This window comes from Lutzomyia longipalpis, chromosome 3 (genome assembly GCF_024334085.1).
Source record: "Lutzomyia longipalpis isolate SR_M1_2022 chromosome 3, ASM2433408v1".
NCBI lineage: Eukaryota > Metazoa > Arthropoda > Insecta > Diptera > Psychodidae > Lutzomyia > Lutzomyia longipalpis.
The window spans coordinates 5,231,654-5,256,598 of record NC_074709.1 but is presented as its reverse complement, the minus strand read 5'-3'; the positions used below and the strand labels follow the sequence as shown (position 1 = coordinate 5,256,598).

The 24,945-nt window shown below is 35.2% G+C and overlaps 3 protein-coding genes across 3 annotated transcripts in view; 1 reads left to right on the top strand and 2 right to left on the bottom strand.

The window, feature by feature from the left end:
• Positions 1-24,945, bottom strand: part of LOC129791558 (trifunctional purine biosynthetic protein adenosine-3) — a 1,078,967-nt gene that overhangs the window by 495,980 nt on the left and 558,042 nt on the right. The window lies entirely within an intron of this gene.
• The window catches only part of LOC129791559 (potassium/sodium hyperpolarization-activated cyclic nucleotide-gated channel 3), a 1,048,222-nt gene that overhangs the window by 606,339 nt on the left and 416,938 nt on the right, over positions 1-24,945 (bottom strand). The window lies entirely within an intron of this gene.
• LOC129793136 (intracellular coagulation inhibitor 2-like) lies at positions 13,131-14,192 on the top strand. Its single transcript, XM_055832803.1, has one exon. It carries the CDS (start codon positions 13,131-13,133, stop codon positions 14,190-14,192), a length of 1,062 nt encoding a protein of 353 aa, XP_055688778.1.

The following is a 24,945-nucleotide window of genomic DNA, read 5'->3' as shown; positions in this document are numbered from 1 at the left end:
AGTTGATCTTTTTGACTTAAAATAAGAAGAATCCAACTTCTTGAAGCGCTTGAAAAGTTCTTGATTTTCTGATTTAGAACAAAGACTTTGAAAAAATTTTGAAGTTCTTGATTGTGTCTGAATTGTTCGTTTGCATATCAAATATCCTGATTGTTCTTATTCGAAAGTAATAAGAAAATTAGTTGGTAACTATCAAAGAAAATTATAAAAATTAATAAGAATCTGCACTGAATGAAAATTTGTGATTAAAGAATTCTTCTAAATCCTTTAAATGCTCAAGAACGTTCCTACTACAGACTTCTTTTACTACTTATTTGCCTTAAACTGAGAGGTATTCGAAGAAATCATCTTAAACACTCCTGAATGCAACGAATTCTCATAATAAAACGATGAAAAAGAGAAATTGAAAGGAAAGGAAGGATACTACTTTGAAAGATTTTTAAGAAGGAAAAGAAACCTCAAGGATCACGAAGGAATGCACTGATTTTCTTTCACTTTTCAGTTCTTTTGTTATTTTTAACATTACAAAGAAACCCAACACTTGGCGACAAATAACAAATATTTTTTCAATGATGAAGAAAAAGGTGAAATTCAATCAAATGAATTTCTTGAAATTTTGCCGCATAGTGTATTTCTTCAAAGGAAATCTTGTGCAACAGGTTGAGATTTGTTTTTTTTTACCTACTCTGCTAAAATGAAAAGCTCTTAAAAATACTCTGCAAAAATGCAACTCACAAAATGGCAAAAAAACACTCAATATTGTTGCCAGATTTCAGGCAGGATCAGGTAGTTTTATCCTGTTTTCGTATTGAAGTAGTAAAATAGGATGTGATCATTTTATTTTCACATTCTTCACTCTTCCACGGAGCTGATCATTCCCAATAGAAATGTTCACATTGATCGTAAATATCGTAAAGATGGGGAATTAATTGAGGAGACAAATCAATAAAGATTGCGACAAAATCTATTGAGACCGTTGCGAATATTATGGGAAGCATAAAAATGTTTAATGTATTGCCTTTTGTGTTTAAAAGCGTTTTAAGAAATGACTTCAATGAGGCTCAATAATGCATGAAGACATTATTTTATTAACAGATAAAAATCATATTTATTTATAATAGGAAAAGTGGAGGGAATTGACTTCTGTGTAGTAATATCCGTTGCTTTTCCGCCCTGGAGCTTTTGAAAAATTCTCAATAGAACGGATTTTTCACGAATTTTTGCAAAATTAGATTTTTCTGAGCTTTTCGAAGGCACCTGGCGTAAATCTCGAGAAAAGTATTTGAAAGATCTCCCCAATTGTTCTCATAATCTTCAAGCTGAGCTTTAATTGATCTCATACATTGAAAAGCTGGCAATAATCTCAAGTATTCTGACGATTTGATTAACTCTTCGCCACGGTAATTAGCTTTGAAATCTAGACAAAACATTTCTTGTGATACACAGGCATTATAAGGAGATCTCGTGAAATCTATCGCCTTGTTGGAATTTATTTTCTTGTCAAAGAGACTTTGCGTATAAAAAAGAAAAAAAGTTTGTCCAATATACTTGAAGAAATCAAAGTCAAAATATTTTCCATTTATTTGTCCAGACATGGGGTAAACAGATCATCATGGGTATGAATGTTGGAAGTGTTTGTTTTTTCAATGTAGACTTCCCTCTGGGTGGCTGAAAAATAAGACATTCTTCTCCACGCCGTTCTCACAAGAAAAAACCATTTTGTCGCATTTCGGGATCTTTTTGAGTGTGTGAAAGAGACGAAGAAAATGAGATTTCGTGTTGCTGGATTTTTTTTCTTCTCTCCTTGAATTCTTTCTTATGGGCAGGTTGAATAAATATTAGCTCCTCCATGGGTTTGGCTTGTCTTCTTATACTTTTTTTTCTCTCTTGTGACGCACAAATTCTTATCAAATAGAAACATTCCCATGTTCCGTGTGTTCAACAAGCAATAAATTGAAATTCGTGCTGAAGAAGCCAAATTATTTGGTGTGTAAGATGAAAAGGGACGAATAATTACAAGCTTGAGAATATCCAAGATAAGATTTTGTCCGAATTTTGTTGATGAGATGACTGTGAGAAACATTTTTGTCTCAATTTAAAAATTTTCTTTAAAAAATCTTTGAAGGGATTTAAAGATTTTTCGTTAATGATTTTCAATTTGGGTGGCTGAAGACAATTTATCCCCTTGAAAAAAAAAGACTTAACAGGTTAAAAGAAGTGACCAAAGAACATAATATAATTGATGATAGTTTGAGGTTTTTAACGATAGATTCTAGGAAAGCTAACCCCTCTTGGCACCTACACGCCACAACCTTTCATTAAACATCCCCATCGTATATGAAAAAGTGTTGTTTGTAACAAGAATTAGATGGATGAGTTGCGTTGTTTGAGCCCGAAAGGAGAAACAACCATGAAGGAATTTCAGGTGGTTTTCTTGAAGAAGTTGAAAAAAAGGAAAGAAAAATGAGCTACACCATAAATCGGCGCCACTCCCTGGTGAGTTTTTACTCTTTGTTGGTGTCTGCGAAGCTCTCAAGATCGCCACTCTCGCGATGGTGGATGGAACATCAAAAAGAACGTGAACCACACACATTAACTAACCAATGATCCACACTTTGGTGCTAAAATCTCCCTGGATGTTTTACCCATTTACCTCCCAATTTTCTTGTGCACACAAGGGTGCGGAGATGGGACTTCTTTTCTTTTTTTTTCTTGAGGAACCCGTAATACCAGGATTATCGAAAAATTCTCTGTGGCTGTCAAAGGAGTTAATAACTCGAAATGTGGGAATATTGATGACTTTCAGGCCTCAGCAACACACAATTCCAAATTGAGAAGCATAAGAAAAAGTATTTCTGAATTAATTTTTTCGGGTTCATTTTGCAGCGTGAAAAAGAGATATATTGAGTACCGCAAGTGAGTTAAAATTAAAAGCATGTTCTTGCAAGAATCCTACGCAGTTTCTTTCCTCACTTTCATATTTGCCGCGCTCTTGGAAAAAAAAAGAATGCTGCATTGAAATAACAGGAAGGCGAGAAATTTGCATTTATGTTGCCATTAATTTATGAAAAAAAAAATTTGAAAATTCGTTTGAAGATTTATCCTGAGGAAGAATATAGGAAGGATTTTCTGAGCTTTTGCTTTTCCTTTTCAAGCCTACATCTCGGTGTAATATAGCACCTGCTATTGTTGCAATAATCAGATCATTTCAGTTGGTAGATCTAATATTTATTCTTTATTAAAAATATTAAAATTACACACTTAATCGCAAGGATTTTATCCACTTTCTATGGGAAAGTTCCCCATTAAAGAAAACAATTAGTTTACGCTACATATGATTCTCTAGACGATCATAGGGTATAAAAAAATCGTTAAATAGATTTTCAATTTTAACTGTGATCTGCTAGAAAAATCCCATAATGATTTACTCAAATACCTAAGAATGAAAGAAGATGTATCCTGAAACATTCGGAATAATGTTTCGTCGGAGAGTTTTGATAAATTATTTTATGCTTTATCAACGAAAGAGATAAAAAATCATTTAGTGATGTCATTTTTGTATTTTTTGGGAAAATCTCTTACTTTCTAGGTAATTCTAAAGGAATTTAATAGTCTCTTCTTTACAACTTCTTTCTAATGAGAAGTTTTGCTATAAAAATTCGGGTAAACTCCTTCTCTGAGCTTTTTTGCTAAAGCTAATTTTTATATGATCGATTCATCTTTTAGGCCTACAATTACTTAACTATTTTCTTTGTGAAAAAGAGATCTTTTGATGGTTGTTAGAGATCATTTTCCAATTTGAATACTTTTCACGAGAATAATGTGATTCTCACGAGAGATTCTTTCCCACAAGAATGCAAACCATTTGAATAAGAAGTTTACTAAAAGAATATTTTACAAATATAGAAGGTAATCTCCTCTTCATTCCATCTCTTTGCATTTGAATTTCTCACACACACATTATTTCAAAGCACATTGCAATTTAGCATAAATATGTGGAGAGAATTGAGTTGGATTATTTATTATGGTAATGGGACAGGTGTCATAACAATTGGGGCTGTGTCTGTACTGGCAATAGAAGAGACAATTTGGCATGGGAGGGAAAATAAATGATCAACTATTTGTTCAAATTAGAGTCCAATTGAACGTGAGGTTATTTTTCATTTACACTTTATAGTATTTCCCGAGCATTGAGATCTCTCATCTGTCATTCCACTGTGGGTCTCTTTATTTAAAACTTAACCAATTTGCCAGCAAATTTCATTGGATATTCACGTCGTTTTCCATGTGCGAAAAGCGACTGTTGTGTGTTTAATGTTTATTTAAATGAGTGATAAATTGCTGTGAATTTTGAACAAACAATTGATTGGATGTGATGTGTGGAATGTAATCTCCATGGGAGAAGAATGATTAATTTCAATTACAAAAAAAAAAATGATTTTAGACCTTTTAGACATTCAGTACCTTTCAAATTTTTTATCTGTTCTAACGTTTTAACGTTCTAATTCGTGGCAAATTTATTCTTGGATTTTAATGATGAAAAGACTTTTATTTTGAAAGCCTCAACCACACAAAGAATCACTTCTTTCTCCTTGAAATCACCTCCTTTGGTGAGATGTGTGAGAAGTGCAATGTGTACAAAAACCATGGAGGTGATTTCAATTTAAATTTTAATATACGTTAATTTTCCACTTCTTCGTCTCTCTCTGTGACTTTGGTGGAGCACGATGGAGCGCACGAAAAAAAAAGAACCACCGCGAGCCTTGCACGATGCAGAATTCCAACTTCTTCAACTTTCCCACGACTGTGTAGCCTCTTGGTGCGCTTTGCAAGCCCTTCATCTCCCGACTTTATTGTTCTTCTTCTTTCGTCTTGTGCTGCACACCATGTGAGAACACAAAGCTCACCCGGCGCACACTTTTATAACCAACTGAATCTCTTTACAAATTTACACGATAAAAAGGAATTGCAGACTAATTTCAGCAAACATTCATCTTAATTTGATTAAAAGAAATAATACGGCATGATTACCTCGCTGGTGAGAATCAACGATATTATGTTCTCTTTGTGACACATTTAAAATTCTTAAAATGCATCTGATGCATTGTTCTCTCCCCTAATAGAGATGACAATCGTGTGATAAAATAATCTTTCGTTGAAAATTTCTTACAAACCCACATTTTTTCCCCTAAAATAAAGAACATAAATTACGCACAAATTGCTGGTTATCTTCACGCATTAATTGTTTTTTTTTACAATTTTGGGCGTTTTCTTGGGATATTTTCCTCCCAAATGGTGTTGAAAAGACGTCCACGGAGGCTTTTGCCAATGAACACATGAAAGCATAAAAAAGCACCCAACACAACAAAGTCATACAGAGTTGCTCAAGTCTTATTTGGGTGAAAAGGCAATTTCTCTGCCGTGGTGTGGTGCAGCAAGAAAGAGTCCCCCTCGCTAAGAGGACACCTGTGACTTTAAGTGGCATTTTATGTGAAATAACATGATTTTTTGTCATGACAAAATGCTGCAAATTAATTGCGATGCCGCGAAAAGACTTTCGCTTCATGCGGAAATTGATTAAGTCCAAGCAGATTGGCACAATTCTCTCATTTATGGCCAATTAAATGGCAAAATCTCTTCCGCTATCGCGTCTGAAAGAGAGCACACACCAGCACTTGGGGACAAGATGAAGCTTTGCGATGTTTACTACATACATACAACTATGTATATGCCTGGGGAACCGTTGAAAGCTCCCCAGAAGATGTGAGAAATTCACAGGCTGCAGCACCCGATTTTAATTCCTTCTGCGGGACATACAAAAATGAATTAAAAACCGTGTGATTCTCATAAGTTGTTGTTCCCATTGAAATTCACCAGGTGTTTATTGCGCGATGATTTGTGCAATTTCCCGAAAAAAAAGTACCGCCGTGGGATTGTGAACGAATAAAGTGACCTCAACTCGTTTTCAATATGATGTGATTTTCAGGAGACGACAATTTTATTTAATTGGTCAATTAAAGCTCACGATGGACTTGTTTTGGGGCTGGTTAATATTCTTTTTCTTAAAGATTGCAAAGCCCATGAGGGACATGACAAAAAAAATGCTTTATATGTTTTCTTGCAGCACAACTTTATCAGAAATTACGCGGATGTGCATATAAACGGAAAATAATATAATCATTCTTCTATGTTAAAGTTGTTTGAAAAGTTTTAAAAATTTTTATTTCTATAAGGAGGAGGGATTTTTGGAATAAAAGGGATAATGTCATGGAAAATTAAGGAGTATTTAAAGAGATTTTCCGAGTCAATAAATTAAAAATTCTCATGTTTTTCCTTAAATTGCCAAACTATTTATGAAAAGGAGACTATTCATAGTTAAATAAACAGAATTTTATTAAAAGAAAGAATCAGAATACAAAAATTCTTTGCAGAAGATCTAAGAAATCGTCAAAGAAAATTCCTCATTTCCACTGGGAACCACCCTGTTTCTAAAAAAAATGTTAGTTTATTTAAAAATGTAAACAATGACGTCACAATTGTGATATTAATGTCCTTATTTTGCATGAAACTTTCGCGTTGATGTTTCTTCAGTGAGTTTTGTCAAAACATTTTGAAAATTCACCGAGGAAATATCAACGTAGATGTTTCATAAATTGAAAATATAAAAATCACAATGGTGACGTCATTATCATAATTTTTCATGAACTTCTTGAGTAGAAGAAAATCAAGACAGCTTTTTTTTCTTGAAAATATAAATGAAAATCAATTTTAAGATATATTCCAACACCTGGCGCAACACTTAGACAACACCTCAAGCAATTTTCTTAAGAATACATTAAAGTTTAGAAAATTTCCTAAGAAAACTCAACAATGTTTTCTACACCAAAGAACGCGATCTTCTTGCTAATTCAATAATCATTTTTTATAGAACTTTTGAGACAACCTCTACTGCGTTCAATTGCAGTGTCGAATACGAGGAGGGTTTATTATATTCCTTGTTCATCACAAGAGTGTGGAATTTCCACAAAAGAAGCATCATTTCTCATGCGCGCGAGAATTTGTGGTGGAGGAAAGGGTCACAAAATTATTCATAATTCCATCAATTTGACCCACAATGCTTCTCTCATGTCTCGTCATTTCATCCAATTCCCATCCGTGTCTTCCATCATTCAGTAAATCACCGAGAGAAGGTGAATTTTATCCACACATTCTTGGCTATATGCGCCGCTGCTGCCTCATTCAGCAATTTGTTAGCTATTCTTGTGTATTAATTTGCTGGCGTTGCTTGAGGAATTGAATTGCTGGGGATATGGTGAATTTATTGCCAGAATGTCAGCAGTGGCATTAATCACAATTATCAGACCTTTTTTTTCCTCCACAACCATACACTGCATACATGACGTTGAAAATGTGGTGTGATCATGCGTCTGTCTAGAGATCAAATTCTTCTCTAAAACGACCAAAGAATACTTCTAAGAAATTGTTGAGGTTTTTTTCCTTCAAAGTAAGTTAATTCCTTTGTTAGTTGATTGCATTTCTGCGATTTTTTGCAGTGTTGTAGTGCAAAAGTCTATCTATATATGTCTTTCAGATCAACAGCAGCAAAATTGTATGCCTTGTATGCGAATCAAACGCAAAATCTCCGTGTGTGTACAAACAGATGTAGGTCTTTATTAATTACAAAGTGCTAAATTTCTTTGAAGCCCATCTGTTGGCCCAAAAAAACAAAAAACGAAGGAGGAAAGAAGAGATGAGAAGATGTTGGGGAAGATTTCTCAGTTTGGAGCTTAAATGCCATTGGAAGAAATATTTGATTGAATAATTGAATGGTTTTAGAATTGGTTGTGTGCTCAGCTTCAGCTACTGCTTCGCGAGACACTTAAATTATACCAACTACCGAAGAGGCGGGTACCACACCACGAAGCGTCTTACCGAAGCAATGTAATTTGTGGGGCCCAGAAGTGAATGAAGGAGACTTGATAATTACATTGTCAATTTTATGCATAAAATGTGAAATAAGACAAATTTGTTCTTCACTCCTCCCAACCATCGCGCATTTGACATCAAGCACAGGATGAACATTATGTGCGCGCCTAATGGGTTGTCTGTGCGGTAGAGAGACATATGATATGAATTATTAGGCAGTTGAAATGAAAATTTTCATTTTGATTTCAACATGAAGAAGGAACTAATAAATGCTGGAGTGTGTAATCAAATTAAAAGCACTTTGTCGTTTCAGCGCACCGTCCAATTGCAACTTTTGCGACTAAATGGTTGTTGAGTGAAATGTTGTCGCTTTCAGCATGCAGAGATTTTCCGCCACGAAGAAGGTATTAAAAACCTCACCAATATTATGTATATTTTCATCGTCAACTTTGCACCTCTACTGGGAACCTTGAAAATGATAAATTAAACTTTCCATCATACAATAATGATTTTAGAGACTTTTATGCTTCTGTGAGTGAGCTTTATAGTATTAATAAAAATCAATAGAATGCCTATAAACCTTCTCAAAGATATACCCAACAGCACTTGAACTCCCCAAGTATGCCCAATACTTAAAGCCATAAGACATAAGAGTTGACTTAAATTGGAAGTATAAACAGTGACGATGAGAAATATACTTCTTGCATTGAATTTTTAGTATGTATTTAGTCGCCACGACCAAGAGAGACAGAGATTCAGCACCCAAGTGTACAAAATGGAAATTGACGATGATTCGAGTTGGACGATAAAGGAGATGCGGGGGCGATGGAATAAAGTGGAATTTCTCATGTCTCGCGGATGCACGTGCAGAAGCCCCCATCGTGCAAAAAGAGAGTTGAAGAAATATATACAAGATTGAGTATCGCCTCGAGGGCAATCGAGCACTTCTTTTTTTTTCTTTCGTTTCTTCACAATCCTATATGTATCGAACATTGGGGCTACCAAACGAGATTTATATCATATTGGAAAAAAAATGTGATTAAGATTGGGAATATAAATGGGTTGGGTGAATTTTCAATTAAAATTTGCAAGAATTTAAAGAAAATTGATGACTTCCTTACATTTAGCTTCTTTAAATTCAAAGTAAAGGAGCTTATTCATCGTCATATGGACCATACAGACTTACAAATTTTCACTAAAAATAGTTTAGAAAAAAAATAGCAGTGATTCGATTAATCGTGTGAAAGCTCAAGATTTTATACAGTCTAAATAAGAGGAAGAAAAACAAGATTTGTCCAAAAATGCAAATAATGACGTCACAGCTGCATTTTATGTTTCCTTAAATACATGAAGCATACCGCTAAAGTTTCATTAATGGGTTTTTACAAAGAAATTCATGCTTAATGCATTAAGAGACAAAAAAAGAGCACAAAAAATTAAAAAGAAGCCTAGCAACGACCGAAAATCCATTTACTAAATTCTTTAGAACGATGACGTCATTCTTTGTATTTTTAGACAAATCTTCTCCGGATTTTTTATAACTAATCCCAATTGAAAATAATAAGATCTGTTTGGCAATTTCTGAATCTTTATTGAGTGTTTGCAAAATTACTCGAATCCTGATTGATTCCTCGAATGAGATGAGTTTTCTATTCATATATGAATAAACTCCTTTTTTCGATTTTTTGACAAGTCAGTGGAATATCACAATTAATTAATTGCAAAATATTAATCCTCTTCTAAGGAATTTTCCAAGTTAAAAAATTCTTAACAAATAAAAATATTACATTTTATTACCCAATGGGTCAATGTTTATGAGCATATTGTGGGCAAAAAAAGGCCATCAATGAAGATGAGTACCATGGAATGAAGGGGTAATGAAAGGTGACTGATGCGTTGAGAGAAGTGCAAAAGGAAGTTTGCTCATCGCGATGAGATGTGTGTACGCGGTGTGGAAGAAATTAATGAGAACTCCAGTGCAAAGTATTAAAATCTTTCAATTACATATAATGACAATAATGGTCCCCACTGGGGAGCAGTGTGTGTGCATAGGAAATGTGCAATTACTGGATGCATCGCAATGATGCGCAGAAAATACTCGTGAAGAGGAAGAATGGATGAAAAAAAGGCGGTTAAGATTGAGAAGCGTTACATGTTCTTGTTTTTTTCATCTAAATAAAATATTCTTCTACAAGATGATTTGCAATGCAGTCAAATGATTTAGCCCGCAAGAGTGTGGCCTTTTAACCGAACGAAGAGACGGCAATCTAAAGTAGTCTTTTTTAATGACAAATGCAAAATGCTGAAGAAGTGACGCGTGAAAAATAAACTGGTCAGTTGGCATTCTAGTCGGCAGGCACTACGTGGCATGACCCGTGTGCTGTTCAATTGAAGAATGGATGTTGGGACCTTGAATATTTTTCCTTCTCAAACGGACACAGACTCTTAGGGAAGATGCAGCCGTGGCATTGTATGCTCTCTCAGTTACATCCAATGTATGTGATTCCTGGCTATTACTTCCACTTCTTGTTCTTCTGCGCACTGCTGATGACTCCACCAGCAATATTGCCATCAAGAAGCACTGTTGCGTTGCTGAAGAAGAAATAAATGCATTGCGAGAAGAACATGCAGTACAGGTGGTCGAGTGGTTGCGGTTTCTGTTGCCGCGCAACTCTCTTTATACCTTTCATCCCACATACTGACATCCATCCACTGCCAGGAGGAATTGAGTGCAAAGAGAATGGCTTTATGGAAGATGGAAAATAAGATGAGATTTCATCGCTGATGATTTGAATTTTTCGCTTCGACAGGAGTTGGGGGGAACTTTGCACATAATTTACCGGTGCTGTGCCACGGTGAATGCGATATGTATATGTATATATGTTTCGATTTGGCAGTTAAAGTGAAGGTCCATCCTTTGGATGCTGTCTCTCTCACTCTTTCTCTGCAACAAAAGACCAGCAATGAGGAGGTAAGAAGTAGAAAATAAAATTAAATAAAAAAGAAACCAAGAGTATGGATAAAACATCAAGCCACATCAGCGTCTCCGCAAGAATTGATGCTCAAGAGCAGAAAAGCAAAGAGTGGCGATGGTTAAGGCTGATGGTGGAATGGAATGTGGTTTGGCGGCGCCATGGAGTCTGTAGGACACCTGCACTCTGTGGCGGCTCCATACATCCACCACAATTCTCTCTGTTGCCAATCGATGGGAGAATCGCAACAGAGGAAGATTCATGGGCCGCGCAAGAGACTCACGGCAGAAATCCAATATCGTCAAGATTTATTGGCTCAATCTCCACGCTATGTTGTTCTCATCCAAACTCCCAGCAATGGTGGAAGCTCTGCAGAAAAAAAGGGAACGACAACCAACTTAATCGCTCTTGCACATCGTGAATTCACCTCAGAAGTCCCTCCCCCCCCCTGCCATCCAGCAAAAGACCACGCGGAGAAATTCAACATATTTTATGCAAAGAATCCACGTCGAAAAAGTCCCTTCATCCATCCCCAATTTAATGTTGTGTGCCACTCTTTTCGCCCCGTTGACTTACTTAATGTTGTACAATGTACATATATCGCCACATATGCATATAATATACCAAAATAATGCACCCTACTTTTGAGGAGAAGAGAAAATAGAGGTCTGAATAAATTATTCTTATTCAGTTGGTGCGGTGTCTGTGAGAAGTTTACGCTTAAATTAATTCACCTGTTATTGCGTGCAATAAGCATTATTTTTATAGCTCTCAGCTAGATTTTCAGGCAACAGAAGGTACAACTTGTGGTTTAACAGGTGCTGATACTGTTGACTTGTCTTGAAATTAGTTTTACACTCTCAGAAAAAAATTACCGCATAAGACTGAATATTCGCTAAATTACTTTTTGTAATTTATTTATTTTTAAATATCGTTCATCATTTTATACTGAATTTCTTTTGAAAAAAAGGAGCTTATTCATTTTTGAAAGGAATATAACTGCTGGAAACATTCAGGATATGAGTAATTTTGCAACGAATCTAAAAAGATTTGCAGTTTCTCAAACAATCTTTACATACGATGTTTCGAAGGCTTTATTCGCTCTTCATGAGGCCTGCTAAGAAGGTATGTTACAATCTTTTATAATTAATTTAAATAATATTTTAAAGTTCAAATTAGTCATTCAATAAAATAACAATAAATTCTCTGAAATCTCACAAAAAATAATTTTACAGTGTATTTTCTTGTTTAAATGTTCTTCAATTTTTCGCATAATAATAGATTCTTAAATAGAAGGGAAAGGGTTAAAAAAAAGTGAACTAATGAAGAATCTTTGAATTGTGTTGCCCATCCTAATGGGTGAAGATGTTAAAATATAAATTATATCGCGCAACAAAGCAAGAAAGGAGAACATTCCCTTTACTGAAGAGCCCTATTTAGTGTCTTCGAGACTTCACGGAAGGTGAGCAACATTTTTTCATGTAGCTTTATTTAAATTTTTCTCAGCAGGATCTATACATGGAACAATACAAGAAGACTTTGTGTGGGAATTTGGTGATTGTAATCGCATTATATGGCGCTTCCTTAATTAGCCACATTGAGCCATATGTTTTTGCCGTCCACCGAATGAGCAAATTGCGGGATGGTGATATAAAGCTTCAAGAAGCAAATGATTGTCGATGTGATTATGAAAAAGGTAATATAATGGTCGATTGTTGAGACATCATCGTTAAAAGCAATGCGCGGTTAATTAATTTTTAATCAAAGAGAGAAGGGGATTTGTCGTATTGTGGGTGTTTTGACCACTTTGGACAAATTCAGAGATCTCTTGTTTTTTTCTCCTTCGTGTATATCACTTGAGATGGTGGAATATTTGGTGAGCGTGTGCCTAAAAAGTATTTTGAGCGCGCGATAATTGATTGCACTTGTGTTGACCAAATGTGCGGAGGAAAATGCTCATGACGGAGACGAGAGTGCCTTTTAAAGTGTCTCCATTGGGAGTTTGTGTCATCATTTTGGTAATTTGTGTTAATTTTGTGGAGATTACCGGCGATGGTCACCTAAAAGTCGAAGATCATACGCGGCTCTCGTATTTCATATTGAAATTTTACAAGGTAAAAGCATTACGCTGCGCGAGGGGAGGGATGCATCAAAATGCGGGATTTAGATTTGTATAAGAAAGTTTTGCTTTCAATTTTGTAGACTTCTTTCGTGGAGGAGGAAAATATGGTGATGTCTCCGTTGGCTGTGAGATATCTCCTCTCATCGATTTATCCTTCAGCCATGGGTGCGACACGCCTTGAAATGGAATCACGACTTAAATTGCGGAAGCTCGACCCCATGATTGTGTACAAGGTGCTCGAGGAGGAGTTTCTCGGTGCGAAGAACTTCAACATTGCCAATCGTGTTTTTGTCCATCGCGATGTGTGGCTAAAGCCAATTTATCGGAAGCAGAGGAACCTTCAGTTTGAAAAAGTTGACTTTGCTAGGGCTACGCTGGCGGCGAAGTTAATTAATGAGTGGTCCGAGAAGGCAACAGCTGGTCAAATACACCATATTATTGATCCTGCCGAAATTCACGAGGACCTCCGAATGATCCTCATCAATGCCATTCATTTCAGAGCACCATGGAGGGTACCATTCCTCGAGAGACGCACCCGCAAGCAGCTCTTTCACACGCAAACTGGACGAATTGTCAGGACGGATATTATGGTGCAGCATCCAGCTGATTTGAGGTACACCCAATCCAAGAAACTCCAAGCAAAAATTGTTGAAATCCCCTATGCGTCTCATTTCGTCATGTGGATCCTCCTGCCATCAATTCAATCCAATCTCAAGGAACTCGTGAGGCGGCTATCCGTGAAGGATCTCTGGGAGATTAATAGAAATCTCACAGCTACCAAAATTTCCCTTGAATTACCAAAATTCTCCATTGAATCCGAGCTGAATGGCAAGGAAATTCTTATGAAAATGGGTGCTCCTTCGCTCTTTACAAAACCCGAATTGGATATTGCAATGAATGGTGGTCGCTTCTTGGTTGATGACATGAGGCAGCGTGTTAAGGTGGAGATTAATGAGGAAGGAAGTGAACTTGGGATAATTTCTTGGATGGGAATCCTTCAGAGGATATCCGTAGAATTTCCAACCTTCCATGCAAATCGCCCATTTATGTTCCTAATTCTCACCTCAAAGTCCCTCATTCCGATCTTCTTGGGGCATCTGGCACAACCACCAGGTGAAAGTATTCAATGCATCTTCAGCAATAACCATTTTGGAGAATACGACGATTGCTAGACAAGATTGCTGATGAATTAAATGATTTTTTATTTACTTTGTGATAATTAACGAGCATTTATACTCAATAATCCTCAGCAAGATAAAATATTTCCCTATTATATTATCTCTGTAGTTAATCAGGTGTGTTCTGTTTTAATTTTAAATTTAAATCATTTAATAAATTACCTACTTTAACGAAAAAAAAATCAGAACACCTTGTTTTAGCAATCAACTATTGGCTACTGGCTTTCATCGCAACATCTAATGCTAAAAGAAGTTACAACATGATCAGATAAATTTTCCCTCAAGTGTGCAGCAGCACATAATATAGTTGAAAATTGGCAATGCAATAAATTTCAATACAAATCAATTTTCAGCGAGTTGACGGGAACAAATTCAGTGTGTGGCTTTTGGTCACATTGTACAAAAAAAACGTAATAAGGGGCTTGGAAAATTGTCGAAGGCGCGATCAAATTGGCAAAAGGTAAAATTGGTAGTTACTCCGTGTGGTGTATTTACATGATTTTAGTAGCTCCAAAGTGACTCCGCAGTCACACGCTGATATAAAAGAATATTTTTCGTTTTTGCTTTATAGGTATTGACAGGACAAATAGAAAATGTGAGTCAATTGCTCTTTTGAGGAGGAGAGAAACTATACATAAAATGTTTGTACAGCAAAAAACAGTGGAAAATTGTATGGAGACCTTTTCATGTGGCGTAAACGGGTGTGTTGTATATCTTTTGAAAATGTTACCAACAAATGTTGAATTGTTTATTTCAATTTGGATCAAATTACACATCAATTGCTTGTTGAGAAGTTTCATTATTTTTTCTTCACCATTTACATGGAAAAGAAATATACGTATGTATAATATTGGACATATTTCCACAAAGAATACTTAAAGTCTTTTATTATCATCACAAAAGTTAGGTCAGAGCTTCTAAATAAGCTTCTCATTCTTCTTTGACTTGATGGAAAATGTTTTTTTTTTTTAATAAGAAAAAAAGAAACTTTCTACCTTTTGACTTACTTGACCTTATCTTATTTTTTTAAGGTCCTTAAATCTTCAATTTTGAAGATCCTGATAAATAAATTTCATAATATTCGCCAATATTCCCTTACGAAAGCCCTTTGAATACAAAAGACTTGAATGCTCGATTCAGAGGGAAATTTTCATGGAAATTGTAAATATTGCGCAAGTCTGGTAGAAGAGTATACAATGAAGAATAAGATTAATTTAATTCCATCATCCATCTATTGAGGAAGACAAATAGTAATGAAATAAATTCATTTAGCAAACATATAGAAATTATTAGCATGCAAAATGTACACAAAGCACGAGATTTCACTGATTTTGCGATGTTCGGGCATCAGGAAGTTTAGTAAGACGGGGAGCTTTCTATATATGTTACATTATGTAGCTTTTGGATGAAATTGCACACGTTGAGAGACAAGAACGTGAAGAGGAATTATCGTAAGAAAACAACAAAAGTCACGAAACAATTTTACATCTAATGGTACTGGCACGAAAACAGCCAAGGTGTGGAGGAGGATTTTAACTATATACCTACAATGGCAGAGAGCTTCAAATTGCAAATAAGTTTCTTTAGCAGAGCACAAGGAAAATTGCAGAAATGGATGTGAGTGAAAGATTGTGGATCTCTTGTTTCCTTATACGATGCAACAGATCTCATGTGGGTACACCATCACGTGAATCTAAATGGAAGAATGCGCGAAAGGAGGAAAATTACTTTCTGCAATCAGCACGAAAAAAAATTGATCGTCTTTTTTTTGCTGTGGGAGTGATGAAGATGTTGGTTTGGATGGAAAACAAAGAGATCATCGCGAAAAAAAATGACTGTTTGTGAAACAATTGGGCAAGAAGGAAGAGAAAGGGTGAACTGAAAATGTTATTATGTGGGGCCGCGTTTGCATCATGCGAAATACGTGGCTGACCTTTTGAACTCGCACGTTGATCTCTTGTCCTCTTTCTCTCATTGAATTCTGGTGCTCACCATGTGCTTTATTTATACATTTTTCTGCATCTCCCCATGAAAATGATATATCTTCGTCGACATTTCTCTCTCGCAACGGACCACAAAGTGCACACACGCGAGTAAATTAAGCTTATTAATTCATCCAATGGAGCACCTACATAATATTTAATGTAGTCATAAAAAATAAATAAAATAAAACAATGCCCATGGGGGGTTCAAAAGTTTGCAAAGGAGTTTATTCATTTCTGCATGGCAAATCTCGTGAATTGGGAAAACAAGCAGAAGCTGCATTATCTTGTAGATCAAAAATAGAATAAGAAATTGTCATTGAATCTTCCAATTTTCTTTTGAGAAAAGCTAAGAAAATCCAGTAATGATTCGCTAAAAAATGCTAATAATGACGTCAATGTGTTTATTTCACTTTTAATTTAAAAAAAAAAAACTCAAAATAGCCTTGTCAAATCCGGGCAAAATTGACTTTCTTTCATGAAATATCGACAAACCGTTAGAATGAAGAATACGTTTAAAAAACACAATAGTGACGTCATTTTTTACATTTTCGAGATACTTTTTATCGTTTCTTAACTAAATTCAATGGTAAAAAAATAAGAAATCCTTTTTGCTGATTTCTTAATGATTTTCGATCCTTTACAAGATTATTCGTATCCCACGAATCATGAGATTTTTTCATTAAGAAATGAATTACGTCCTTTATCAAAAAACAGTAGCGAGAAAAACAATTAAGAAACACAAAAAAATATATGACAATTACGTACTTAGCTTTATGCCATCTGGATCTTTACGTGATCTCTCACATTTTTTATGTAAACTACTCAAATATCATCCCATTAATGTTCCTAATAAAAATTAGTTTTATAACGTAAATGAAATTAAAATTTTAACACGCGAAAATAAAGTATAAAGTGAAAATAGTTTAACTGCGTAAGCGGTTTTATACCTAGACTGGAAAAAATTAAAACAGGTGACGCTTTTAGATTTAAATTGTTAAAAAGAAAAAAAGAATAACGTCCAAATGATGTTCTTTATGGCTATTTATGGCTATTAACAAGACCTGGCCTTTTTTGCACAACCCTGTGGAACTACCGCACATGGTGAAAGTTCAAAAATCTTGCAAAATATTGCGATTATAGGGTAACAATTGTGATTTGTTCATCCACAAAATTCGATTGAATAATCTTCCGCGAGCTAAGAGACATTAAAGCCTTTGAAATGTGTCTAACAAAAAAAAAACCAACCGTGCAGACAAAATTTAGAGCATAAAATCATGAAAAGCGTGACTTGATTTTCTCATCTGCGAATAATAGCACTAACAAAATTTTTTGCACAACTTTTCAGCAGAGAGAGGTGGATTTTGCTGCAGAAAAAATATATGAATTGTACACCTGAGCTTGATGTTTCTTGCTGTGCCGCTCACATTAAGAGGGAGAAAATATTAATTAGAGCAATAAATTTATTGAACCTTCTGTGTTGCCAGCTACCTTTTGAAATTACTACATACAGTGATGGTCATTGATGGTACAAACTGTGGATTTTTTTCCACACAGGAAAGTAATTTTTAATTGTTTTGAATGCGCGTAAAAATTGAAATAAATAAATTAATTATTCAGACATTGATTGATGCAAATTCCAAAGGTATGACCCACCAATTAAGAATTGGCCTTTAGATAAAACTACGTGCTGCAGCTTTAAATCAATCAAATGTTATTAACTCTCCCAGTCGTTTTTTTGTTTGAAATTTTATTTTCTCTTGAGGCGACAAGAGGCAAATTAAATTGCTGCAGATATGTGGAAAGAGATATTTATGTGGCTTCTTGTATTTCACCCTCTACCAAAAGACATTTAATTTGGTTCTTTTTTTTTTACATGTTACACATACATATCTACTACCCCCGCCTCTCTCTCTGTGGTGGATGAAGCCATAAAGGATCAGCGACATTCTATTCTAAATTGAATGTCTCAATTTCAATTGTGTTTGGTATTTTGTGGTAGCTTTTTTTCAGTACAACAAAAAAATGAGATCTTAGGGAGTACCTTACATATTATATGAAAAAGTTGACACCTGGTGCAGAGTAAAGAGTTTTGCGATGGAGGTGAATGATATTTATGGTGTGAAGGAGGAAAAATGGTGTGTCACTTTGGTGGTGTGTGCAATTTTACAGATTTATACATGAAATTGATATTATTTACAGCAGCAACAGATTGAATGCGCTGCAAATAGCAACAATATAATAGATAGTGTTGCATGGATGTAATACAAAACGCCTACAGGACGTGAATTTTAATACACTATATAGGTTATAATATACCCCTCTTCTACATGTCATGAAATGTTTCCCCAATAGGAGCCCCATTTGGTGTAATTGTTGCGTGCTGATCGTGGATTTTGTAGCACCTCTCGTATATATGAGGAAAATGGTCAGCAATTTTCTATCTCTTCGCGCCATGTAAACAGTGGCTTGCAAAACTTTTACACCACGTGCACTGTTATTGCAATAAAAAGTACAAAATTAATGAAATTAATAATTTAAATTACATTTATTTACTTTCTTTTCTACTATCTTCTCACTCTCAGTAGAAAGGAAAGCAATAAAATTAGCGACAGACGCAATAAGTGGAAAGGGGAAGTATATATGTTATTATACATTAAATTAAATCAGGGGCAAAGATATAATAAATTCTACTCTAAGGGGTGTTTTTATAAAAAAAAAATATTATTAATTTTTAAAGGCACAAAAAAAAGTTTTAAAAATATGACAGAAATGCATTTGAATTAGCAGCCTTTGACAATTTATTTGTGGTAATTCTAACGTTTGACATTTTCTCTTACGTCTGACATTTATTTTTCTAACATTAAACGATTTTTTCTCTAACCTGTTATGTTTATTCTAACGTTTTGACATTTATTTTTCAAACTTCTGCTGTTGTTTCTTTCAAAAAGTTTGACATTTCTAACGTTAGGAATTTATTCAAATGTTTGACATTATTTTGGCGTTTGAACATCCTCATTTCAAAATTGTTTTAAGTCATTTTGCACCTGAAAATAATTTATTTATTTTGTTTAATGAAAGACAACTTTTTTGAAATGAGGATATTCCAACGATAAAAAAATGTCAAACGTTTGAAAAGAATATCAGAAGCTTGAAAAATAAATGTCAAAGATAGAAAAGAAAAGAAAAACTTCTTGAGCCTGTAGGGTGTTTGTTTAGACACTCAAACACCTTCAAAATATTACTCTAATTATCCTTTTTACATTACAAAGAAACAACATAAATGGATGTAAGATATGCTTCTAATATGTTGACCATTGCAATCCTTTGTGGCATATTTGAAGGAAAAATGTTCTACAAGAGAAAATAAGAGAGCGAATGATGAAGGTGGTTTATATCAAGCAGTGTTCAAAAGCACCAAATGCTCCAACAACATTCATCTCAATGAAAGACTCCAAGTTGCTCATGTTGGTTGCATTTTAGATTCATGTACATATGCTTCATTGTTTCCACTACATAATTTATGGTTTGCATTCGCAAAAGTTTCCCATCGCTTTTCAAATTCCCCCCTAAAGCGAAAAGTCTCACCAATTTCGCAAATCACGCAGATTTTCACCCAAAAACCAATTTATTTGTCCATAGTTAGTGTCGAATATCCAAGTCAATTCTGTCCAATTTCAATATTTATTGGGACTCCTTTTTGCTCTACAATTTCCTCAAATGCATTCCGCGTGCTTTTTTTCGGGCTCGCGCATTGGGTGCGAAAGTTATGGGAATTGCTAAGACAGGAGAGAAGTTAAATTGAACATTTTACAAGACACTTGAGACACGATTTAGCGACAATTTGTCACGTTGATCACCTTTTAAACTCAATGTCTCATGAAAGAACTCCTTTTCTCTGCACCGCATGATCCCAAATGCTATTTTCTCCAGCAGAAACACATTTGGGCTACCTCTCAAATGCTTTTTGCACACGCGCGTTGGCTTTTTGAGGTGCTAAATCAATTTTTTTCTCTCCACATTGTGCCCCGTTGAGGGAATATGCTGAATTGTTTATTTATTTTCTTAATCTCATAATTAATTTTACACAGTGAGTTGCTTATAAGAAAAAAACAGCTTGACTTGTGAAAATTAATTGAGGTGTTTGCTTGAGCATTGAATGGAAGTTGCAAAAGAACTTGATGGTGTTTTAACGCTTTGAAGTAATTTAGCTTATATGTAAGTGACTTCCTCATTTCGATTTTTTGGTGGATTTTTGCCATAAGGTGAATTAATTATTGGGCTTAACTCAAGGAATTGGTGAATGTTGATTTAAATTCAAATAATACCGGAAGTTTAGTAAATTAGGGTAATTAACGAGGGTTCAATTAAATTTTTTTACGTAACCAAAATTCTAGATAAAAAAGATTTTTTAAGAATCTTAAGGATAAATCTAAATCTGGAAATGAAAACTAATTTTCAAATTTTTTCTAATAAAATTTTCTTTAAAAAAATGCTAAAAATTCCAAAATATTTAAAGGAAAATCTATAGACAGTAACGATTTTTAGGGTCTGTTAATAACCCTCTTTCCCCTTTTGCAGGTGCTATAGAAAAAAATATATTCACAAATGATTTCTCCCTGTCTTGGCCGTTTTTTTTCTTCTTCAACATCCGTGGAATAAAAATACGGTACAGAAAGGAAGTGAACGAGGGGGAAAAGTATATGTATGAAGATATAGAAAATCTCTGAAGTGTATCGAAGGTGAGAGTCTGGAAGTCACTGCAATTCTTCCAAGCATTACATCCTTTTCTCATGTTGCAAGTCAAGGTGTGTTGCGCGTCTTTTCTCCCAAAAAATTCTGGGGCAAAAATCATTCAAATGCAACGGATGGCCCTAACGATCTCTCTCGGGGGCATTGCATAGAGCTACATGTTCCCATGGAATAACTCCGAGGAGTTGATGTTTCAAGAGAGGGGCACTGTGGCCACGAAAGTGCACAATGGGAGACGATGTGTCTGTTGGAGAGACGCACCATGGAAGGTATGTACACCAGGTGTGTGACCCGGCCGGGTGTTTCACTTCCCTGACTTCTCCGGATGGCATTTCCACTTGAATCCCATCATATGGATTTCTCATTCACGCTCACTCTCTAGGGCATGGCCGGAAGTATGATTGAAATCTTGTCGTGCAAATCATTCGGCTTTTCGCGCACATGAATTCGTGTGGAAAATGTGACGATAAATATTTTAATTAGCGGCTAATTTTGTCCCACGGTTATTTCGCAATTCAGCGCATTCGCCCGCTGCATCCCAATTGATATGATGGGAAGCAAAAAGACGGGAATTGCGCGTGTTTGACAGATGCATCAAATTCACATCATGAGAAAATTTACACACAAGAGAGGGATCACAAATATTCACATCTGCGTGTCTTCCCTGTGATGCACAAATTTTCAATAGACCGACTGTGTTATGTATGTATATTTCCTAAATCAAATGCTTTTATTTAACATTCTACTCTCAGTTACGTTGCAGTTTCGAGGAGAAAAAAATTAAATTTGATTGAGATTTGAACTTCTACCCTTTCCGGTCATAAGCTACTGTCTTAACGAATGAGCTAAATGCCGAGATTTTTTGCAAATGGAAGAATTTAAGAAATTCTACAAAATATTCTCAAAATTAATTTTGAAATCATTTAAATCAAATCCTTAATCCGATTTAGCATATTATGCAATATTAATTCAATTTTCTTCAGGTGTAGACATTGAATTATTGTCCCAAAACCACTCACTTGTATGGGATACAATTGCCCTTTTCAGAAACTGATGAAAATGCTAATTTTTCACGTGACATTTCCCCCCTCCCCATTCACGTAGCCACGTGATAATCCGAATTGTTCATAAACTATACGCTTGTCGTCTCAAAATGCAATGAGAGACAATTAATCTATCCGGTCGTTGCGGGAATTATAAAGCGACACTCAATGCGACAATTTCTTTGTGGAACAACCATTACAAAAAAGCAGCACCAACCCGGCTTAATTTGAAGTTTCCTTATTGGCGTTGAGCGTGGACTAGAAGTCTTTGCACTGTGCTAACTTTCTAATTGAGTAATTGCGGTGCTTCGGTAGCGGAAGCTCTTATGGATGGTGGAAAAAAATCCAATCTTAATCACTTTATATATGTAGCTCAGAATGAGGAGATGAGCTTAATAAATTCCCCAACATATGAAGCTGCCTCAGCAGTGAGTGGCCTAATTTATCTGGAGCTAAGCATCTCATCGTTTCTATACTCACATCGCGCGAGGGCCAGGAGTTAGCACCCGGTGGCTCGCACAGAGTGAGAAGTTCACACGATATTTCCAATCCAGTTCTTCAGCTGTGATTCCATTTGGGTTTGTAATTTTTTTTTCGGCAATAAAGGAGCGCTAAATAGTCTCGAGTATACCCTCTTTGGTGTGCCTTTTAATCCATTATTACACACAATAATAAATACAACACAATGGGCAAAAATGCAATGAACTCCTGCTGGTGCTCCCAAAATTGCAGCCTACCAGAGCGCCGCATATACATATTTTCAATGCCATATTGACTGTGTGATTCTCTCCTCTCAATGTCAACATGCGGATTGTACATACACCGGGATTATTGCGATATTAATTCACATTTTCCACATATACACATTACAACCACCGAGGAGACGAGTTTTTGATCGTGGGGTGTGATTTAGCGCGGCAATATACGGCTTGCAAGGAGCGAGTGTGGAAAAATAAGCAGCTGACAGGATTCAGTGGGAATTTTTTGGGAAGAGGTCCGCGTGAGAAAAATTTCCTCAAAAATTTCTCAAACGTGTTTCCATCTGACTTATTTTTTCCAATGTGTGGTATAATAACAATAATTATTAATAGGTGATAGTTTATGGGGGAGTTTTTCTGGGTTGAAATTTATTGATTTTATTGCATATTCCCTATTAATTCGAGTTAACATGATTATGAGGGGATTTCATGTACTTCAAATGCTCCATGTGCAAATGCTTCACGACATTGGTTTTATCTATAAAAAAAACTGAGAAACTACGATTTTATTACGAAGTTAGTATGAAAAGTATGGAATTGCAAAAGTTTTGAATGATTCAAAAGCTTCAAAAAAATCATATGCTTCACGCGCAAATGCAGCATAAAGATATTTTTTTAATATAATTTCCAAATGAATGTGAATTATTACAAATTTATTTAGAATTTCATATGAACACAACAGCACATAAATGCAAAAGTTTCGAATGCTTCTATGCTTCATACAAAACAGTTTCATGTGCAAATGCTTCACAAGCACATTTTTCTGGTTACAATTTTATGAATAAATTACAATTTACTACAAAAGTAGAATAAATTTTAATCTATAATTTTATTTTGCAGTTGTGTCGAATACTTTTAAAATTCCTCAAACCCTTCAAACAAATATACTTCATGTGCAAATGCTTCATTGCCTACATATAAAATCATTCGCATATGCTTCTTCATAACGTTAATAATCAATGAGAATTCTCCTTCAAATTGAAGAGAATTTTCTTTTAATCCACACTCGAAAACCCTTCTTGAACAAAAAAAAACTATTTTATCTGTTTACATTTCATTATCACAATTTCTCATGATTGCCTCAACCGCTTTTAGCCACTCTATTCATCATTTTCCTCTTCATAATGTGGAACAATAAATGCGTATATGTGGAGTATATATACGATAAAAAGTATCATATGTTCAATTTATTAGTCGGCTGTGTGCACAGTTTAATTTAAGTAATTGCATTTCATTTATTAATTCTGATAGCAAATGCACGTTCTGCTGCGTATACATATACACAATATGGTGACCACATCATGTTTGAAATATAAGAGGCGAACATTTGCCAGGACATATGTTGATTCTTCAAACTTTCCACCATACAAAACTCTGCCCCTACATCTCCTTCTCCACACAGTTTTGTGCAAAAATGACTCTTCCGGGACGGGATGTTTAACTTTTCGAAAATGTGTGTGGCTCATGTGAAATTCTTTGGAAAATTTTAAGAGTTATTTTCCACTCTTCTAAGATTTTGTCTGTTCATGCCTTTCTTGGGCGAGAGGATGCACCAGGAGAGATGAGTTCGTTAAGAGGAAAAAAAAAGAGGATCCGGTGGAAAAAGTTGTGTAAAGTTATGACAAATGTGGGACCCATATGAGTAGCAAACACACCACAAAATTAGGGTGGCTAAATAGCTGAATGTCTCTCATATGTATTTTTTACTTCACTTTCCATTCAACATTTCGAGGTTTGCCAGAGATTTCTCTCAACACCCGCCCTTTTCCCTCATCGTGGTGCTCAATTAGATTTTTATTAATACAAATTTAAGGGAAAAAATGTTGACCTTGTCGGCATTCCATTCTGTCATTGCTCGTTAATTTGGGAATCATGCAAAGATGGATGCAAAAGACGAATGCGGGCGGATGGATGGAACACAGACGTCTCCTCATTCTTTTATGCAAGAAATTTCACTTTGACAAATTTATCAACATCCCAAGAATGTCTCGAAAGGAGATTTATTAAATTTTGTGGAACAGTTGTTACAAATCCAAATTTTTCATTCTTTTTAAATAAAATAAATTTTATTCTTCTACAAGATGATTCAATAAAATGGTGGCAACCGTTATTTTTGAAAAACAAAAGGACTTTACCCGATTTCTAAAAAAGGAATCTATAGAAAGAATCAGAAATTGCCAAACAGATTAGCTAATCAATCAGATTTCTAATG

Coding starts and splice junctions, on each gene's coding strand:
- LOC129793136 (XM_055832803.1), top strand. CDS start 13,131: ATGTCTCCGTTGGCTGTGAGATATCTCCTCTCATCGATTTATCCTTCA.